Raw genomic sequence first — 16,433 nt, 5'->3', positions numbered from 1 at the left:
TCTCTTTTGCCTAGCTTCTATTGCATTATGTTTATATAATTTTCCTATGCTGCTATAATGTTCATTTTCATTGCTATGTAATGTCCCATTTTATTAATATACTCAAATTCATGGATATTTGGGGTATTTCCAGGTTGGGACTCTTATTAGGCTTTAAATATTCCTGTATATGTATCATGATATACCTGTGCATAAGTTTCTCTGAAATAGCTGTTCTCAAATTTTTGATCCCAGAATTTTTAAAATTAAATAAAGTTTTTTTAAATTTCAAATTTTAAATTTATGTTTTATTAGATAATGCCACATTGTATCCCAACGCGGTTGTAACCAGTTTCCACTTCCACAAGCAGTGTATGAGGGGTCTTGTTGCTTTACATGCTCGCCAATATCTGATAGTGTTGCACTTTAAAATTTTTGCCTATCTGGTGGTGTGTAATGTATTGCATTGTGATTTTAATCTAATTCACTTTCATTCTTTGTTTATATTGCCATTTTATGTATAAAGAAATTGAGGTTTAGAAGAGCAATGTTACTTGCCCAAAGTCAAGAGTTGGAAAGTAGAACCCACAATTTCGACTTTGAAATTGTCTTCTTCCCACTCACAGAAGAAATAGTGCTTCTTTTTAGCCCAGTTCTCAGGAAGGTGCGATCTCCCCCAAATTTCAGCTCCTTGGAGCTCCTTCAGCGTGCCATAGAAGTTCTGAGACTCGCTGCCCAGGAACACCCCCTCCACCCCATCGCTCTACCCCACCTCCTCACTGCCCCCCTCACTTCCTGGCTCCCACCTACCTGCCTCTGTTTCCTTCTCTGCTGACCATCTTAAAGCGCATGAGCCTCCCCATGGTCATTTACTTTTAAAAGGTATAATACCTAATTCATGTTTATAAACACGAGAAAATGTATAATTTATGAAATCAACACCTGCTAGCTACTATTAATATTACCCTCTATTATTTTTAAGTACTCCAAGACAAACTTCCTCCTCAGTAAAACAGGCATAATACCTACTTTCTAGGGTTATTTGAAGGATCCAAAAACATAAGTGTAATGTGCTTAGCACAGAGCCTGATGATAATGAACACTCAATAGACGGTCCCAAAATTCACGCTCCTCGCTAAACTGTTTTCCCCATATTTGTTATTATTTAAGAGAAAACTCTCTGCAAATAGCTAAGCACTCTACCACCCGTGGGTAGTCCCCTACGGTGAAAATGAGAAAATGAGCTCTTCACCACTCCCCGGGAGCGCTCAGCTCTCACTGCACCAGCCCGTGCCGCTCACTACTACTCTCCCAGGCGGTAGCTTGCTCCTAAGTCCGAACGCCCTGACAGGGGCCCGCCGGCCACACCCCTTCTTCTAACCCCGCCCACCCGCTAACTACGCTGGCCCCGCCCCACCCGCTCCCTACGCTGGCCCCGCCCCTCGTCCCAGGCTGCGGCGGAGGCCTCGCGAGCTTCCACGTATACACTCCCACGTCTCTCCCCTCAGTCCGAAGAGAGTACATCCGGGTCGCTGGGGCAGGTGCCTCAGGCCCCGCCCCTTCCCAAGCGCAGGCTCCCCACTTCCGGCCACCTCAGGCCTTTCCGCCGGTTCCGTGCGGGTTTTAATGCCTGCTCCCCAGGTGGCTCTCGGCGCCAGGTCCGGGTCTCTCCGCACCCCCATTTGCCCCCAGCGGCTGGCTCCTCGTCCCCAATCTCACCGAGGCTGAGGCCTGCGGCGCGGAGAGTCCGCGCAGACCCGACTCCGCGTCTCCTCTGCTGCGTTGAGGCCGCCGCCACCGCCTCGGGATGCCGCGGCTGGGTTCTGCCCCCCGCTGGGCGGCCGCTGCGGGCCGTTGGGGCTGCCGGCTGCTCGTGCTGCTGCTGCTGCTGCTCGTTCCGGGACCCGGCGGCGCCTCCGAGATCACCTTCGAGCTGCCCGACAATGCCAAGCAGTGTTTCTACGAGGACATCACGCAAGGCACCAAGTGCACCCTCGAGTTCCAGGTACTCCGGGCTCGGCCCGGGGCCCCGCCCTCGGGTCCAGGGTCGGGAGGGATCTGCAGGTGCCCCCCTGCTGACCTTGTTTCTTTACTCCGTGGCCGATGCAGGAATCCGCTCTAGGTAGCTGAGAGAGCTTCTGGTTTCCCGCTTCTAAACCGTGGACGAGAGACATTTAAGACCAGATATTAAGATACAGGAGTTTCACAAATGCTTTCCGTAGCTGTGGTTTTCCCCCCATTCTCTAATGTCCTTCATGAAGGCCATTGGACTTTCTTTTTTAAAAAGACTTTACTTGTTTAAAAAAATTATTCCTGTTCGATAGTGCCCAGTGTCTCTCCCGACTCTCTAATCCCCACCTCTGCTTTAATCAGATTTGAGATGCTGCCAATACCTATCTCCATTGCTTTTTAAGTTTTTTCATTGATAGTAGACCTGTTGGTTAACGCCGCGCTCTCTTTGGAAGAGCATCCTTCTAGGCCAGATGACCATCAAGGTGGTGTAAAAAGAATTGCTGCAATAAATGAAAGGCCCCTTCTGTCTTAGGGAGTATAGTTTTAAAAAAGAAGCTTTGTTTGGCAGGATGCCGTTTAAGTTGGTTAGGACAATCTTTGCTCTTGTTTCTATTCTCTTTGGTAGACTTAATTTCACGTGTTTGAATAGCTGTTCGGTGCTGTGTGCTGTGATCAAAACACCGAAGGGTGTTGTTTCATTCTTGATTCCCCGCTTTTCCTACCCTTCTTTTCTTAATTAGTACCTGCTCATTCATCAAAACTGCTGTAAGAGCAGAAAATAGGGGATAGACAACCTGGTCTTTGGGATCAGTGAAGGCCTCCTTTGGGAAGTGATTTTAAGCTGAATTGTAAAGAATGAGTTGCACATAGTTCATTAAGGGGGAAGAGGGAAAAGGCTTTGCAAGGACGCTGTGTACCTGATCATTTGAAAACCATAGAGAGGTCCTATATATTTGGGAATAAGAAGCCAGAAAGGGGGGCAGAGAGGAGGGGGGTCAGCAGGGGCCAAACCATATAGTACTACAAACAGCACCTGTTATGTGGCAGACAGTATGCCAAGCATTTCAGGTGTATTAATTCTCAGGGCAACTCGATATGAAATAGGTATATTTCTTATTCCTTTTTTATTGATGAAGAAACTGAGGCTTCCATAGGTTAAAACACAAGGACATAAAACATAGCAAGTAGCAGAATCAGTATGCAGTTCCAGGTTAAACTCAAGACTTACTTAGACCTCAGGAGCTTATGTAGACATGTACAGTCATTTAATATTAAATGCAACAGTGAAAGTACACAGTAGGTATCGTGGGGCCATAAAAAAAAAAAATAACTTTCCCCCTCCTTCAAAGTTCTTCCAGCTGGACTTATAATCAAATTAACAGAAACAAATTAACAGGAGAAAATGTACAAAGTTTATTACGAATCTATATGCAGGGGTACCATATATGAGACTCAAAACCCATTGGGCGGTTGAGGCTTATCTCCATGTTGGACAAAGCAGAAGGTGTGGTCAGGGTCTGGGATTTCAGAGGAGAAATAGGCAATTCACAGGTAACCCAGAAAGAGCAGAACATGTGGCAAACAAATGCCTGCTAGGCACACCAGGAACAGTGGGCGGAGGCTAGGGACAAACTGGCTTTGCTAAATTATTTCCTGTCTTATGTGATAAAGTGAATATGCTGAGGTTCCCTTCCTGAAGCAGGTTTTTTAATCTGAATCTCTTTGGGAAAGGGGGTGGAGATGGGAGTCAGCAGAGGCCAGACCCTGGGTGGGAAAAGTGGAGTTAACAGTCTTTGAGAGTCTTTTGTTTCTTAACCAGCTTAAAAATCAATATTCCAAAAGGCACATTTTGGAGTGGCAAAATTTTGGTGCTGCCTGAAGGAGGAAGGATCATGGGGAAACTCAGCCGAGGGGCTGATGTTTGGTCTGAGTCAAGGATTAATAGGAGTTACAAGGCCGCAGGACGAAAAAGGACATCCTAGGCAGATGTGTTATGTTTGTAAGACTTAAATCCAGCAGGCCCGAAATTAGCCTTAGCTGGCAATGAAATACACGGAGTGTTAGTGTTGCTTTGTAACTGTGGACCCAAGGGCTTTGGGGGTAATTTGTACTAGTTTGTTGGCATTTTTTTATTGATAATAGTGAGGCTGATGATTTGCACCTGGTTTCTTTGAGACCGCCCAGAGTCTTGGTATTAAGACTGGTTACCTATCAGGAATATGCCTGTGTGACCAGCAAAATATAAAATACCCAGCCAACACTCTTTTAGGTTAGTTCCAAGGTGTTCCTTGCGCGCTTGGTGGTACCTGATCTGAGAGAGAGAGTACTGGTATATGTCTAGCCACACCCCTCACAGAGGGAGGACAAAGAAGCCAAAACCTGACCTCTCCTTGACCGGTTTCTGTGAGACAGCTTTTAGCTGTGATGTTTTCTTTTCCTGTAAAAAATCGGGTTTGTAAGTATTGTCATTTTGGGTCCTGTGGTTCTTCAGCAAAAAAACTCTGTTAACTGTTAAAAAAGATTTAAAGCAAGGACTTCTTCAGAGAACTTCTGGCAATCTGCTATTTTTGGAACACAGAATGAGAAAGGGTATAAAAGAAGAGCTGAGGCTACCTGGAGCAGGTACAGAGGAAAGGTATGCCATTGTTAACAGGTTTGGATTTTTCTGTAGAGGAAATCAAAAGGGGATTTCTGAAAGGAAGTGTAATTATCAAAAGGTTTTAAACGGGGGATGGAGAAGAATAGGGAGGTTGCCCCACCTCCAGGAGACATGTGAGAAAGGGGAGACTATTGGCATCTGCACAGGCAACACAGTCCCCACAACAAAGAATTATCTAGCCCAGAATTATCTAATCTAAGTTGAGAAACACTTGATTAGAGGGATGAGCGATTGGGTTGTGAGAAGAACTTTAGTAAATTGTGGCAATAGTCCTCTCTGGGTTGTGGATTAGGAATGGAAAAGATGGGATGAATTTGAGAAAGGCAAAAACATCAAGAGATTCCTTTGATTTAACTGGACTGCTACGGCCACTTAATTTGAGATGATTTCCAGTTTCTATCTTATGTGACTAGACAGGTTGTAAAGGGATTACTATTATCTGAAATGAGAATACTTGTTTGAAAATTTGTTGGAAGAAAAGTGGCAAGATTATAAGTTCTGGCCCTATTCAGTTTGTATGTATGTACTTATTTGATTATTTAAAGTACAACAGTCAATATGAATAATTGGGTGTATAAAATGATGTAATATTTCTTCCCCACTCCCAATCCGGAAGAAAAGTTGTTGACTTTTGAGGGGAGGGGTAAAATGATAAGACACTGTTTTTATGTCAAAACATTATGTCTCTAATATTAGTTTTACATATTTTTATTTATTTATTTATTTATTTATTTATTTATTTTTGGCTCTTAAAGTTTTACATGTTTTTAGTTTCCTAAGTGCATAATTTCATTTAATTATCAAAATGATCTGGTAGCATAGTACAGTTATAAGAGGTCATATAAGTAACCCATTCTTCTCTGAAGTCCAAAGTTTGATCTCTGTTCTACAGATCTAGAATGTCAATAATATGCTAATAACCAAAGTGTTCAAGCTTGAAAATACAGGCTTGTGTCACACAGTCTCATGTTGTTTGGGAACCCTCAAACCCATTGTCTCTTCCTCATGCATTCTTACCCAAGTGTTTATGTGCACCCTAATTTCTTCTCCTGTCCCCTCCCTCTTCCCACTCACTTCTTTCTCATATAAGGAGGCCTTTCTCCTCTTTAATCCTTTTCCCCTTTCCTCTGGTGATTGTCCAGTTACTTCAGGAAAAATCTCCCCCTCCTCTCTTCACTTGGACAACACAAGTTGCCCAAATGGTGACCGATTAAGCATAAGCCTTTGAAAATAGCTCCAAAATCCTCTTCAGAAACATGTTATCTATTCCCAACTTTCCTTTCAATGTACTTGCCCTTAAATACAAACTTTCCAAATAAAAGATCTTTTTGTTTTTATGTTGTTCTGTTTTTGCTTTAGTCATTAATCATTTCTGTTTCTCTTGGAAACCAGTTTATAAATGATAATACTCTTAGAACAGCCGGTAAGTCTATTCAATTCGCAATGTATGTATCAAATTCTATGTAACTGACTTGTAAAATAATTTAAACACAACCTATTTGTAATTTGGCAATAAAATTAGTTTGAGTTCTGTGATGGGGTGTAATGCTAAGGACTGACCTACCTTACTATTTCATTCCTCTATCTATGGGTGTACTTGGATGATACTAATAGGAAACTAGATGAGAAAATATACAGAAGAATAATATTACATGATACTAAGCTTAAGGGTAAAGAGTACGACTTTGGAGGTCAAGTTTCATCTTAACTCAGTTTCTCAGTTTGTCAGATGGAAGGGTGAAAAAAACCTCTGGTAGGGTTGTTTGGGAGAATTAAGTGATATAAGAGATCTACATTAACCAGAATAGTTGTCTGGCTAGTTAGCTAGTTCCTTCTCTCCTATCATGAGGAAATTTGTTCAGTTTTTATAAACCTTTAGTTGAACTGAAATCTGCCTCCCCAAGTTACATCCACTGGTAGAAATAAAAAAATGTAAAATTGTCTGTGATAGTAAAGGTCCTTAGCCTATAACCTTATTGCCATTTTAACAGGAAATCTGGTTATCTCTAAAACTTGTTAATTGCAATGATCTCTTTTTTTCTCTCTCTTTATAGGTGATTACTGGTGGTCACTATGATGTAGATTGTCGATTAGAAGATCCTGATGGCAATGTGTTATACAAGGAGATGAAGAAACAGTATGACAGTTTTACTTTCACAGCCTCCAAAAATGGGACATACAAATTTTGCTTCAGCAATGAATTTTCTACGTTCACACATAAAACCGTATATTTTGATTTTCAAGTTGGAGAAGACCCCCCTTTGTTTCCTAGTGAGAACCGAGTCAGTGCTCTTACCCAGGTAAATAAAAAGTCAACGATACAATGTTGGTGTGTGAAACACATAGTTTATGTGCATTAACTCGATAAACACAGAATTTTGATTTTTTTTTAACATAATCATTAAGACTTATCTTAACTCTTACAGTAGATTAGGCATTTTACAGAGAACCTCAGACTTTTCAGTGAAGACCAGTGTTAAAGGATTTTATGAACTTTTAAGTATAAGGAAAATAAGAAGTATTAAAATAGGAGGATCATTTAAGTAGAAACATAGTGGCAAAGGAAATTTAGGAAGTCTAACCAGCTTCCAGCATTCTGAAGCATTTTCATGGAGGAATGTTGCTACCATAGCTTAGCAGATTAATATAACTAGATGCAAAAGGATGCCTTAATTAATATATAAAGATACCACAGGTGGTATACCAATATTTATGTTCTTCAAGCTACTGTTACAATAACTTTTGCTGTAACTTAAGGTAAAATATTAAAAGATAAATGATAAGTCATCTAACAAAAATAGTTAAGGAAGCTAAATTGGGTTTTATTTTGAAGAATAGCTCAATGAGAAAAAGATAGCAAAATAAATTTAAAGTCAGTGAACAGGTACTGTTGAGGTGATGAAAGGGCTAATTTAGTTCTAGTTCAAATACAGTATGAGCTCAGATTATATCTAAAAGATACTTAGGTATTCAGAGGAATTACTTAACCCCTGCTTGTTAAAACCTGAAACTGGTATTTTATTGTTCCCACGTTTCTTGGCAAAATCATGTGATGATAGAGGCAGTTTTTAAGAATGTGTAAGAAGCCCTAGTTGGTCTTGCTCAGTGGATAGAGCATTGGCCCTCATACTGAGGGATCCTGGTTCAGTTCTGGTCAAGGGCACATACCATGGTTGCAGGCTCAATCCCCGGCCTTGGTTGGGGAGCATGTGGGAGGCAACCAATAGATGTGTCTCTCTCACATTGATGTTCCTATCTATCTCTCCCTCTCCCTTCCGCTCTCTAAAAATCAGTGGAAAAATATCCTTGGGTGAGGATTAACAACAACAAATTAATTTTTTTAAAAAAGGATTGTTTTACTAAATCACCATTTTTTAACCAGTAATAAAATACTGGATCTAGAGTAGGCAGTAAAACCACTGCTAAAATCATCAGGTGAAAGGCAGATGGGAAACCTTATAATGGGTAGATGAGACTGATATCACTAAATCTAATGATATTTCACAAATGGAGAGGTAACTAGACATGTGTCTCCTGATAATAGGCAGTAATTGAGTACACAATATTGCCTCTGTGATGTTCCCACTAAGAACATTACACCTGAATTCCATCAAATCTCTAGTTCCAACTACCAGTTTATAAGAAATACAAAGGATAGAAGAACACCATGGGAATACAATTACCAAAATTCAGAAAGTGGGAAATGCTACAGAATTGAGGCCCCAATTTCTTCACTAAATGGATGAGAAAGGAAAAAAGGGAAAGAATCAAAAGATTAAAGAAGACCTAAAAGACATGTCAACCAAATTATTGTGTTGACATTGTTTGGATTCTGACTTATAAACAACTTTTGAGGCATTTGGGAAAATTTGAATTCTAATTTTATATTTGATATAAAGGAACTATTTTTAATTTAAAGTGTTACTTTTCAGAAATAAATTAAGTATAGAAGTATAGCTGAAATGATAAAATATCTTGGATTTGCTTTAAAATAATTGGAGTGGGGAGGAAAATTGGTGGGGAATAAATTGGTGGGGAATATAGATAGAACAAGATTAGCCATCTACACTAATAAAAGAGAAAAATGGTAATTGGCGTACGGCGATACCGTTTTCATTGGCTAATCAGGGCTATATGCAAATTAACCGCCAACTAAGATTGGCAGTTAACTGCCAACTAAGATTGGCAGTTAACTGCCAACTAAGATTGGCAGTTAACTGCCAACAAGATGGCGGTTAATTTGCATATGTAGGCACAATGCAGGGAGGCGAAAGGGAAAGCAGGAAGAAGCCCCCTGCCACTGACAGTGATCGGAAACCCAGGGGGGAGCTAAGAGCTGGGGGGCAGGGCAAAGGCGGCCCTGGGGCCGCCTTTGCCCTGCCCCCCAGCCATGATCGGAGAATCAGGCGCCTTTGCCGCCCTGGCCAGTGATAGCAGGAAGTAGGGGTGGAGCCAGCGATGGGAGCTGGGCAGGGTCGAAGCTGGCAGTCCCAGGAGCTAGGGGTCCCTTGTCTGGGCCTAAAGCGAAGCCCACGATCGCGGCGCCCCCCGCTGCCACTGCAGGTCCCCGCTGCCTGGGCCGGACGCCTAGGCCAGAGGCGTTAGGCCTGGCCAGGGGCGGAGCCTGCAACCGCAGGGAGCTGGGGGTCCCCTGCCCAGGCCTGACACCTCTGCCGGAGGCCTCAGGCCTGGTCAAGGGGCCGATCCGGTGATTGGTGATCGGAGGGTGATGAGGGTCAACTCCTCTGGCCGAGGCAGCAGGCCTAGGTGGGGGGCAGAGCCGGGGATTGGGGGGATATGATGGTCCCCTTGCCCAGGCCTGAAGCCTGGGCCAGAGGCCTCAGGCCTGGGCGGGGGCCAGAGCCAGTGATCGGGGGGAGATGGGGGTCCCCTGTCCAAGCCTGACACCTCTGACAGAGGCGTCAGGCCTGGGCAAGGGGCCGATCAGGCGATTGGAGGGTGATGGGGGTCAACGCCTGAGGGCTCCCAGTATGTGAGAGGGGACAGGCTGGGCTGAGGGACACTCTCCTCCCCCACCCCCCCCCCCCACCCAGTGCACGAATTTCGTGCACCGGGCCCCTAGTATGTTAATAATTATTGACATAGAGGTTCATTGTTGTATTCTCTATACTTTTGAATATGTATGAACATTTTCACTTTAAAAGTACAGGAAAGAAAAGAAAACAACACTCTGAAAAATTTTACTCAATCTATTTTCTCTAATACAACTGTGTTCTTTTTAAAAAAAAAAAAAAATTTTTATTGATTAAGATATTACATATGTGTCCTTATCCACACGTTACCCTCTACCCCCCCTCATGCGCTCACCCCCCCGTTGTCCGTGTCCATTGGTTAGGCCTATATGCTTGCATATAAGTCCTTTGGTTGATCTTTCCCCCTTACCCCCACCCTCCCCTACCTTCCCTCCAAGGCCCGACAGTCCAATCAATGCCTCTCCATCTCTGGATCAGTCCTTGTTCATCAGTTTATGTTTTTCATTATATTCCACAAATGAGTGAGATCATGTATTTATCTGCTCTCCAGTTCCATCCATGCTGTGGCAAATGGTAAGAGTTCCTTTTTCTTCTTCCTCTTCTTAAAGAATACCTTTCAGCATTTCGTATAATGCTGTTTTGGTGGTGATGAACTCCTTTAGCTTTTTCTTCTGTGAAGCTCTTTATCTGACCTTCCATTCTGAATGATAGCTTTGCTGGATAAAGTAATCTTGGTTGTAGGTTCTTGCTATTCATCTCTTTGAATATTTCTTGCCACTCTCTTCTGGCCTACATGGTTTCTGTTGAGAAATCAGCTGACAGTCGTATGGGTACTTCCTTGTAGGTAACTGAGTTTCTTTCTCTTGCTGCTTTTAAGATTCTCTCTTTGTCTTTTGCTCTTGGCATTTTAATTGTGATGTGTCTTGGTGTGGTCCTCTTTGGATTCCTTTTGTTTGGGGTTCTCTGCACTTCCTGGACTTGTAAGTCTATTTCTTTCACCAGGTAGGGGAAGTTTTCTGTCATTATTTCTTCAAATAGGTTTTCAATATCTTGCCCTCTCTCTTCTTCTGGTACCCCTATAATTCAGATGTTGGTATGCTTGAAGCTGTCCCAGAGGCTCCTTACACTATCTTCGTATTTTTGGAATCTCTTTTCTTTTTTCTTTTTCGGTTGGGTATTTTTTGTTTCTTTGTATTTCAAATCTTTGACTTGATTCTTGGGATCCTCTAGTCTGCTGTTGGGTGTCTGTATAATATTCTTTATTTCAGTCAGTGTATGCTTAATTTCTAGTTGGTCTTTTTTCATATCCTCTAGGGTGTCACTAAATTTATCAGCGGTTTCCATAAAATTCTTGAAAAACCTTATAAACGTGGTTTTGAACTCTATATCCAGTCGTTTGCTTTCCTCCATTTCTGTCATTTGTGACCTGTTTCTTTGTCTCCGCATTTTTTATGCTTCCCTGTGTTGGTAGAGTGGTTTTGTGTGCTAGGTGTCCTGTAGGGCCCAGTGGCTCAGCCTCCCCAGTTACCTGAGGTGGACACTCTTGGTGCACCCCCTTGTGGGCTTTGTGCACAGTCTTGTTGTAGTTATGCCTTGATTGTTGTAGGATCACTGGGAAGAATTGACCTCCAGGCCAATTGGCTGTGAGAATCAGCTGTGTCTACAGTGGGAGAACTTCTGTGCTGGAGACACCCTTCTGGGGCAAGATTTGCTTCAGTGGGGCTTTGGTGCTCACTGAGTCTGCCCCCTGAGTGTGTCCCTTATGGATATGAGGAGTTGTAATCTGGATGGTCCCCCTCTGACCACTGGGTACACTGGCTCTTGGATCTAAGGAGGTGTTAATTTAGCTTCTTCCTGAGGTTACCCAGCAGGAGCTATGAAGAGAACTGCAGATTCCCCTTCCTTTTTTGAGTTCGGAGGTGCCCTGATGAGGCCCAGCTGTGAAGCAGTGCAAGCTGCTGTGGGGCCTTGGGCCTTCTCTTGGAAGTTCTGGGTCTGTCTGGCCCAGCTGCAATTTGTTAGGTAATTTTCAGGTTGCAAAGGGCCAGGGCATTCATATGCAAAAGCCTCTGCTGCAGCCTGGGTGGGGCGGGGTCTCAGGGAATCAAAGGGCGGAGCAAGCAGCTATGGCTGGTCCTCAGCCCTGCCTTAAGAGGCCCCGGGTCTCAGTGTTCCTTGGTAATTGCTGCAAGCACCTCTGAGGGAAAGCCACCCTCAAGTTCAGAGTTCTGCCTGCTGCCAGACAGTCCAGTTTCTCCCCGTATGAGTCCTGGGTCCCCAGAGACTTCCCGGAACCGGAGTTCAGGGCAGTCGGGAGATTGTGAGCCCCTCCCGATTCAAAAAGACAGCCGAGTCCTCAGGTACCAGCCCCTTTCTGCACACTCACGAGCCTCCGTACCTTTGCACTTTACTTCCGCAGCTCCTCTGAGTCTCAGTGTGCTTTTCTCTTTTCTTCTAGTTGTAGAATTTACACTCAGCCCGCCTTCCTGTAGTTCTGGATGATGTCCGTTTTGTCTTTTCGTTGTGTTTTTGAAGTTGTTGTGGGAGGCAGCAATTTCCCGGTGTTTACCTATGCCGCCATCTTAGTTTCTCCCCAACTGTGTTCTTAATCCATACCCCATGGTCAGGCTTCAAGGAATCCTTTAAACTTTCTAAATTTGTGCTAAGTCCTTGCTTTTATGCATATTTTCCAGGGGAAGAATCCTTAGACCATGTATTTTTGAGGATACATAGATAGCAAAGAAATGCTAAAGCACTTCTCTAGCCTCTTATCACAAATCAGAAATCATTTTAGCACCATTTTGCTAATCTTTCATTCCTAGGGGCCAAACTAAAACAAGAACAGCAAAAATATTTGAGTATTCTAATAGGTAAATTCAACCTGTAGATCTCATAATTTTCTACTTTTTTTTTTATTGTTTAAAGTTTTATATATGTCTCCTTTTTCCCCAATTGACCCCCCCCCCCCCCAAATCATTCCCAACCAGGCAAGCCCCCACCGCCCCAGTGTCTGTCCATTGGTTATGCCAATATGCATACATACAAGTCCTTTGGTTGCTCCTAAACCACCCCCTCCCCCATTTGTCTCTGGATCTATTCTTGTTCATCAAATACAATTTTCTACTTTTTAAAAGTATTTTTAATGGAATATTTTTGTAATTATTCCTTTTATACATACTTTGGTAGAACTTTTTTAAATATTTGAATTATTTTCTAATGTGTACACTCCTTATTTAAAATTAAGACCAACTCAGATTTTTAAAATTCTTAATATGTGTTTTGTGATAGAAAATAAGTATAGTATAATAAAGCATGTATTTCATCACCAGGATTACATTTTCAGCAGTAGAAAAATATTAAGCTCTGGGATACAAAAAAAAAAAAATTAGACATTTAACCCTTAAAAGGTAAGTTGTCACCCTGGCCAGTGTGGCTCGGTTGGTTGGGCATCATCCAGTGCATGGAGAGGTTGCTGGTTCGATTCTCATTCAGGGCACATACCTGGGTTCTGGGCTTAATCCCTGATGGGGTACGTGCAGGGGGCAGCCAGTCAATGTTAAAACTCTTACTGATGTTGCTCTCTTCTCCTTTCTTTAAAAATCAATAAACTGTTCTTTTTATTGTTTATTTATTTTCAATATTTTTTTTATTGTTTTCAGAGAGGAAGGGAGAGGGGGAGAGAGAAACACCAATGATGAGAGAGAATCATTGATCAGCTGCCTCCTGCATGCCCCCTCCCTACTGGGGATTGAGCCCACAACCTGGGCATGTGCCCTTGACTGGAATTAAACCTGGGACTCTTCAGTCTGCAGGCTGGCGCTCTATCCACTGAGCCAAACCAGCTAGGGCAAACTGTTCTTAAAAAAAAAAAAAAAGTAAAGTGAAGGCTCACAAACTGATTACACAGTGAAACTGAAACTTGTATCCCATTGAGAATATATATATTGGTTTGATTGATTGGTATGAGAGAAAAACTTATTTAACAAATTGGTAACTATTTTTAAAAAATAGATACTCCAGTTTATAAGAAATACAAAATGTTCAGATTCACCAATTTTAAAATAGATAAATAACTTTTGACTAACAACCTATTTTTATGCCATACTTGATTTATATTTGTATATATTCTGACTAGAGACCCAGCACACGAAATTTGTACACGGGTGTAGTCCCTAGGCCTGGCCTATGATCAAGGCCATCTTCCCCCATTGCAGGCAGCCGGCCCCGCCCCCTGCCACCACCCACCCCTGGTTCCCCATTCACCATCGGGCGATTAATCGGAGCCTGCTGGCCAGGGCGAGGAACTGAGAGGTTGGCTGTTCCAGCCCCCTCGCCATCCCAGTCCCCTGACATCGGTCGTCCTCTGAGTGGGGGGCAACCAGTGGGGCAGGGCCCTTGACCTGGCACCGCCTGCATCTACTGCCACCCACCCCTGGTTCCCCATTCATCATTGGGCAATTGGAGCCTGCAGGCTGGGGAGAGGGACTGAGAGATTGGTCATTCCCGCCCCCTCACCAGCCCCATCCCGTGTGTCCCGTCCCGCCCTCCCCCCCCCCCCCCCCCGCGGGTTGCCCTCTGTGTGTTGGGTGATCAGCAGGGCGGGGGCTTTGGCCTGGTGCCGCCCACCTCTGTTGCCACCCACCCCCAGTTCCCCGTTCCCCATGGGCAATTGGAGCCTGCCCTCCAGGACCTGCGGGCTTGGAAGCAGCTCCTGCGTTGAGCATCTGCCCCCTGGTTGTCAGTGTGCGTCATAGCAACTGGTCTTTCCACCATTTGGTTGATTTGCATATTACCCTTTTATTATATAGGATTGGTCATATTTGCTGATCTACCCAATTTCTTCTTCCTAAGCTTTCCTTTTTGAGGAATCTGGGTTTGAAATTTCATAGCCACAAACCTTAGCTGATTAGTACTTCTGCTGCTGTTAGCTTAGTGTTCCATCCTTACAGATGCCACAGCTGTGACATTTTAGTTGGGGGCAAGCAGCTGCTTTATGGGATCTGTAACTTTACCAGTTGTACTAGTGGGAATGAATAAATGGTTGCATTGCCAGGACCTCAGACATAAATGTGTGAATGTTAATGAAATGAGATATTAAAAATGAAAGATGGAGTGTACAGAAAATATTAAACATACTAACTGGAAATATTTCTCTTTAGATGGAATCTGCCTGTGTTTCGATTCATGAAGCTCTGAAGTCTGTCATTGACTATCAGACTCATTTCCGCTTGAGAGAAGCTCAAGGCCGAAGCCGAGCAGAGGATTTAAATACAAGAGTGGCCTATTGGTCAGTAGGAGAAGCCCTCATTCTTCTGGTGGTTAGCATAGGGCAGGTATTTCTTCTGAAAAGCTTTTTCTCTGATAAAAGAACCACCACAACTCGTGTTGGATCATAACTACGTTTTGGGAATTGATGCACCATTGCCACTGTAATATTGCTGTCCTCTGATTAATTTTAGGTAACTGAAGAACTTAATATTGGCAACATTTTAAAAACATTACTCATATACTTGTTTGGGGGAATACACAATGCATATCCCAAACTATGGAAAGGACACCTTTTTTTATTTGTAAAGGTATAAAAACTTTGGAACTTATTTTGGGCTATTCGTGTTAAATATTCAACACCAGTACACCAGTGATCTCTTTTCTTGGTTGTTTATATCTATTCTTCGCACACTAAACTTTGGTATTTTGATTCCTTTTTGCCATTTTAAAACTACTTTTCTTATAGGTAGTGAATATTTTTAAGAACTTCGATTTAATAGCTACATGTGTTATGGAGGAAGAAAATTGCCTTTTAATTGTTTATAGTAAATTACGTTTTGTTTTTCAGAAAACCAAATGTGACTCACTATAGCCCAAGCCCTATTGTGCACTGTTTAATTTTCATGGGGGAAATATCTACCGTAGAAATGTTTGTTAATATTGATATAATTTTTAATTGATACATCATGGTATAACTTATTTTTCACTAGCCTGGAAAATGTCAGATTTTTGGTTTTGGGGTTTATTCTATGACTTATAACCAGATATATTATTTTTTTCATAAAGACATTCTTACCACGTAGAAAATAGTATGTTTCAGTAGCATAATAGTTTTCAGGCCTTAAAAATCAGATTTTCATACCAGAATAAATACAGAATAATTTAAGGTACTGCAATGTCTTATAGTGTAGGGGCAAATGAAATACGAAAAATTTTATTGAGTTATCTGCACCCGTTACATTTTCGGTGCTTTTACAAAGAAAAAAGGTGATCTGTTTCATTTAAACATTTAATTGGCTCGTTCTTACCATTATGTGGCTTTAATGTTTTTGAGTCATTCCCAGCTTAAATTGATAATTGTAATATTAGGATCATAAAAGTGCCATTCATTTAATCCCAATAGGTGTGATGCACTGAGAAGTTATTTTCTTTGGATTTTTTTTTCTTTCTCTTTTCCTTTTCTATTCTTTTTTTGTCTTGCATATGTAATTTGTATAATTTCTGGTTAGCATCCCAAAGATTTAAAAATTTAGAATGCTGTGTGTATTTTTTATTTGATTGTACTGCATTTAATGAATATTAAATAGTGCATATTCTGTACACTGTATGGTTTAGAATGTGTTTGTATTTCATAACATAGATTGAGCTGACTGGAATAAGATTTTATTCTAAGATAGGGTACAAGATATTGTAAAATTGTGTAAGTGTTTAAAGCTTTTCTGCTATAAAAAAATATATATATCAACTACTTTTTGCCATGCCTCCCTTCCCCACCCAAAGTGATAAGTGCTGAAAAAGAC

General features: G+C 42.2%; 1 protein-coding gene across 1 annotated transcript; it reads left to right on the top strand.

The window, feature by feature from the left end:
- Positions 1 to 1,559: 1,559 nt before the first annotated feature.
- On the top strand, positions 1,560 to 16,233 carry TMED7 (transmembrane p24 trafficking protein 7). Its single transcript, XM_081090201.1, has 3 exons — positions 1,560 to 1,984; positions 6,706 to 6,951; positions 14,805 to 16,233. The coding sequence occupies exons 1-3, from the start codon at positions 1,787 to 1,789 to the stop codon at positions 15,039 to 15,041; spliced, it is 681 nt and encodes a 226-aa protein (XP_080946327.1). The 5' UTR covers positions 1,560 to 1,786; the 3' UTR covers positions 15,042 to 16,233.
- The last annotated feature ends 200 nt before the right edge of the window (positions 16,234 to 16,433 follow it).

The sequence above is a fragment of the Myotis nattereri genome (assembly GCF_964212035.1).
Source record: "Myotis nattereri genome assembly, chromosome: 4".
NCBI classification, from domain to species: domain Eukaryota; kingdom Metazoa; phylum Chordata; class Mammalia; order Chiroptera; family Vespertilionidae; genus Myotis; species Myotis nattereri.
This window is presented reverse-complemented; position numbering and strand designations above follow the sequence as displayed.